The sequence below is a fragment of the Astatotilapia calliptera genome, chromosome 9 (assembly GCF_964374335.1).
Source record: "Astatotilapia calliptera chromosome 9, fAstCal68.1, whole genome shotgun sequence".
Taxonomy (NCBI): Eukaryota; Metazoa; Chordata; class Actinopteri; order Cichliformes; family Cichlidae; genus Astatotilapia; species Astatotilapia calliptera.
In genome coordinates, this window is record NC_137430.1 from 14,843,246 (window position 1) to 14,848,415 (window position 5,170).

The window sequence follows — 5,170 nt, forward strand, 5'->3', positions numbered from 1 at the left end:
TGCCTGAAAAGTTGACACAAGGTCAAATGGATCCATGCTTTTATGTTGTTTATGAATTGAAATTCTGACTTTACCATCTGTCATTTCATTTTATGATGAAAATAAACTCCATAGTATACAGTCTCACTTGTGAAGTAATTGAAATCCAAATGCTCTAAATAGACACTATTAGCACAAACATTGAGCAGACACAGTGGCCGTGGCTGCCTCTGTTGGTGCCAAATGGCAACTCCTGAGGCTTAAAAATGAAGCCATTCATTCATTCATTCATCTGAGACAGCAGTTTTAATGTTCTTATCTTCTCTAAGAATATCTAATATACAATAGTGTCCCATTTATCATGCTCGTTGGTAGGTTCTTAAGCATTAAATTTAAACCTTTTTTTCACCTTCCTTTAGTTACTTTACTTTCTACCTCTTAGATATAGCACACAGTTATAACACACTTTTTAAAATATATGTATATGTATATATATGGTATATTTATGCTTATATCCTTACTCTCATTCCCCTTATTGTATCTGTAACATGCAACTTCTGTTGGTGCTGTGCTACTGGTAACTAAATTTCCCAGAGGATCCCACCCGAGGGATTAATAAAGTTTCATCTAATCTAATCTAAACTGGTAGGTTACTTAACAGCTGATCAAACCCAGCCAGAAGACATTATACTTCTTGTTATTTGCTGTTTGCAAAACAGATGAAATCATCACTTATAATTGCTTATACTTTGCAGAGTTCAAAAAAAATAAAGTAGAAACAAGCACTGGAATTTCCCTGTTTGTCCCAGTGCAGCAAAAAAAAAAAAATGAAAAAAATGAGTTGCTTGAATATTCAGAATTTCAACATTTTCCTTTTGTTGGAGTGGATACCTAAATTAATTATTTATTTATTTATTTTAGGGCAAATTGGATTCACAGAGATTTTAAGAGCATAAGTCACTCGTTCAGTTCTGAGATCAAAACACCAATGAATCACTGGCCACGCAAGAGAGTTAAATTGCATTCAGGCAGATCATTCAGGAGAGCCGATATCTACAGTGATAAAAGTGTACAAGATATTCTTCTCAATGTTCTTTACTGTGTATTTGAGGGAATTGATGCCATCCGCATTCATGGTCCAATGTGTTTGAAACAGTTTATCAGGATTCTTTGGATTTGGGTCATTGTGCGCGTCTCTTTGATGTTTGATCATCCTGTACCTGCCCGTCAGTAAGTCAGGTCGAGAAACCTGCATTCCACGTAAGACTATTCGCTTGTAGATATCATCGTCCTCACCACCCCAACCCCAGTAGGTGTTTGGGAACCCATTAATTTTCAAGTACTGATGTTTGTACAATGAAGCGACCCCACCAAAGAAGGTCTTATAGGGTAAGTCGAAATTAAATTTGTCCATGCCTATAGCCAAGTGTCGTGGATTGTCAAAACATCTGTAGAGGTTACGGTCATTTAGGGGAACCAGATCTACGTCAGAGAAGAGGAAGCAGTCATAATCATATTCCTTGAGCGCTTCGACATATCCTGCATTCATCAGTTTAGCCCGATTGAAGACTCCCTCTCCATCTTGGTTGATGACATAGACTCCGTAGTCCACAAGCTGTCGCTTCAGTATAGGATGCAAGTAATAAAGCCAGTGCTTCAAATGCTCGTGCCGATTCCGGAATGGGATGATGATTGCCACCTAAAGACATGACAATAACTTTTACTTTAACATTTGAAAAATTAGCCCGTGATTCACCAATAATTTTATTTGATTGATTCTAGGGTAGCTTTGCATGATTCAGTATTATCTCATACCAGGTGACAGTTCATCCTCTCTCTAGCTCTGTTTGCCTTCCCTTCAAGACTGCTTTCTTTTGGCTGGGAGCAAACCACAGGTGTGTTTGCTTGAAATGACCATATTAGTGTCACTGGGATCCAACTGTAGAAAGAATTGTCTGAATTGGAATGTTTGTAGCTTTCTGAAGCTTGTGCTTTTAGCTCATGATAATTGTGCTCATACAATGACAGACCTCATTATTTAAATGTGACGATGTTTAATATTAGCATGTATGTCACGTGTTATCTTTAAAAGCTTAAAAAAGCATGACGTTTTTTCCGAGTTTATTTCAAATGATACTGAATCGAATGAAGCCAAATAAAGAAATATGTGAGTGAGTTAATCATTATATGATATATATGATACCATTTTATCTCTATATATTACCTCTAATTTCTCTTTTGGTTGGGTAAAATCAGGTTTTATTTGATCATTTACACCTGTTTAAGTATTGAAAATAAACTATGAAAAAAGAGTGCCAAAAACATGTAAAAATAAATACACAAACAAATAAATAAATCCTTACATAAATAGTAAATTTAAGGAAACTTGTCCCCTTAAATGCAAGTTGCTATCAGTTGCTGGTTTCTTTCTTTCCTCTCTTCTTCTCAAGTCATTCACCTACCTTCTGCTTTGCAACACAGTCTTTTGGCTTGAACCTTCCTCCTTTTTGAAGCAAAGGACTGACTTCCTTTCTCACATGTTCCCAAGTCCTTCCGAAATCAAACTCAACGAGGAGTGGACCTATGAGATCTGGGGGGTTTTCAGGGCAGGGGCCCAAAGTTAAGCTGACAGCAGATGGTGTCGGTGCCATCTCACTGCTTTTGTTTGAGGCTTTGATCCTCCTCTCCAACAGCTTCGCGACTTGCTCCTTTACCATCCCTGAAAATGTTTTGTTTCCCAGTGTCAAAATATGTTTTTCAGGAACAATAACCACAAAGCTTCTTCTGGAGTAGAATAAAACCAGCACAAAACATGCGACACTAACAAAAGAAAAAAGTACTAGAAAATTAAATAATCTTTTGAAGTTTCCTGCCATCTTTTATCTTGAGTATACTCAGCGGCTCTAATTTCCCTTGTTACAGCTCAGTTGCCAGCATATCTGTATGTTTGCAAGTCAAAGGTATTTCAAACAAAGAGCAACCCAACCGGTTTTTATTTTTGCTGTACGACTTCCTTGTTCACGTCACCTTATCAGGATAGGCCTCGCACCTGTGGTTATTAATTAAACATGACATCTTTTGACTAATTTCTCCAGTGTACAAGACTCTGTTGACTGTTTCATACCTAATTTGTTTGTAATGTGAAAGTAGATTACTTCCTGGCTTTCTGAGTAATTCAGTAAGAGAGCACTAGTACATTTTCCTAACATCACTTTCTTTAATGTATATCTTACCTCCAAGCAATTTCAGATGGCCAACAAAGTAATGTAGTGACAAGAATTAGTGATTATTATGGGAAAGGTTTAATTAAAAAAGTAAGTTCTGTTTGAAAATACGGATATAGTGATATTGGGGGAAAAGAAATCTCTGAAAAGTTGTTAAAGTGTGCCCTCTCCTGGTTTGAATAATAGTGTTTAAGTTTGAGATCTGTCTACATGTGGTAATTTCTGTAATCCTCTGGATTGTCGCTGATAAGTATCCAATGCTCTAGATGACTATCATCAGAAATTAAGAAACTGTTTCCATGTAATTGGTGACAATAGTCATGGAACACTGTCTCATATTGTTTGCAGCAGGAACTCTTTACAGATGAATGATGGGTCCTCTTTAGCAAAGTAATATTGGAACTGTTGGCAGGTTATGTATGTTTAGGATTGTGATTTTATCAGCAAAGCATAAACCAGCGTTTAATGACGTTGTTAGTACACACAGCTCCCTGTTTTCTGAATGATAACATGAACAAAGTCCAGCTACTGTATAATTACACTTAGACTTACTGACATCAGTAAATAAAGCTTGCCCAAAAAAGAAGAAGTCAGTGTTTAAGTCATGGGACCAACTTAAATAGTGAACAGAGGCCATGCTCATCTGAAAGCATAAAAATATTCCAACTGACTAATATTAAAACACAAACGGATGAAATGCCACGGTGTTGAACTGATCCGATGATTGTCTCAAGAACACAGCTCCGTCCTTCCATCTCAAATCACCACAAGCATTCTACTCGACTTCTACTCGACCATTTTCATATATCAAATAATTTCAAAGATGGTTTTTGTGTGTGTGTGAAATGGTCCATCCACCCACTTCCAGGCAGCTTTTTGGCACAGTGAAATCTACCGCCATAATCGAACATGAACATGTCAAAAACTATTAAAGATAAAAGCCTGAGAGTTTTACTGCCCTTTCTTACTATCAGAATGAATCAGGATCTGTGATTGTTGCTCAATCTCAAGTTGTACCACCAAAAAAACAAATAAATAAATAAATAAAACAAACCAACCCACCACCCCCCTAACCCCCAAATATCTTTAAAGATATTTGGTTGCTTTCTTTTTCTGCATTCCTTTTACCAAATGCAGAACAGAAATGGCCAAACTTTCGCATCTTTAATGTAAGCTTTTGGAAGTATTCCTTCTACATTTTAAGTTTAATGCATTACTGTTACACACAGGACATATGTTACATGTTTCTGTTTGTCTCACAGAGCTTGTTCACAGAGTTAACCTCCTAGGTTATGGAATAAAAACAGAGCCCGGACTTGTTAAATGAACTGAATGCTCTCCCCGTGACCCCACTCACTGGCAGTATATTGAAGGGTAACATTGAAAGACTGGAGGAATACGTTTCAATCCAGTTCAAAATCAGCTGAGTGGAAAGACAGGCACTGTTTTGAAATGTGAGCAGACCTCCATTGCAGTAGGCATTCTCTGGTCAGCTGATTTGAAACGGCCACGTCTTAAACAAGCCCACAGACCTTTGGGAAAAATTTTTGCTTCACAGAGTGAAATCAGATACTTGATTCACAATAATAGCACAATTAGCAATCAGTTCTAGTTCAGCAGTTGAAGCTGGAGCTGGCATCATCAAGAATCGGTTATAACCTTTCAGCATATTGTTATTGAAGTGGTCTGAGAGGGAAGTGGACTCTTGCGCCTCATCTGGAGTGAGTTTTTAGGGCTTAGAAGATCTAGCCTATGAGTGGAAACGCTGAGCAGCCACATCTTTAAAAAAACAAAAACAAAACTGATAAACAGTGTAAAGTTGTCATGGTCTCCGTGCCTGCCCGGTCGGCCCCACAAGGCTACATTTGCTGTTTCAGTTCTCTCCCTCTCTCCCTGGGCGGAGCTCACTGTGGGCTCCCGCCCTTGGCCCACACACCTGACAACAATCACCTGTCATCACCAGGAGC

General features: G+C 38.0%; 1 protein-coding gene across 1 annotated transcript; it reads right to left on the minus strand.

Annotated features, from left to right (window-relative positions):
* Positions 1-270: 270 nt before the first annotated feature.
* Positions 271-2,952, minus strand: LOC113028909 (beta-1,4-galactosyltransferase 1-like). The gene is made up of 2 exons (XM_026179371.2): positions 2,442-2,952; positions 271-1,678 (listed from the first exon to the last, which is right to left on the minus strand). Exons 1-2 carry the CDS (start codon positions 2,853-2,855, stop codon positions 1,013-1,015), a joined length of 1,080 nt encoding a protein of 359 aa, XP_026035156.2. The 5' UTR covers positions 2,856-2,952; the 3' UTR covers positions 271-1,012.
* Positions 2,953-5,170: the final 2,218 nt, after the last annotated feature.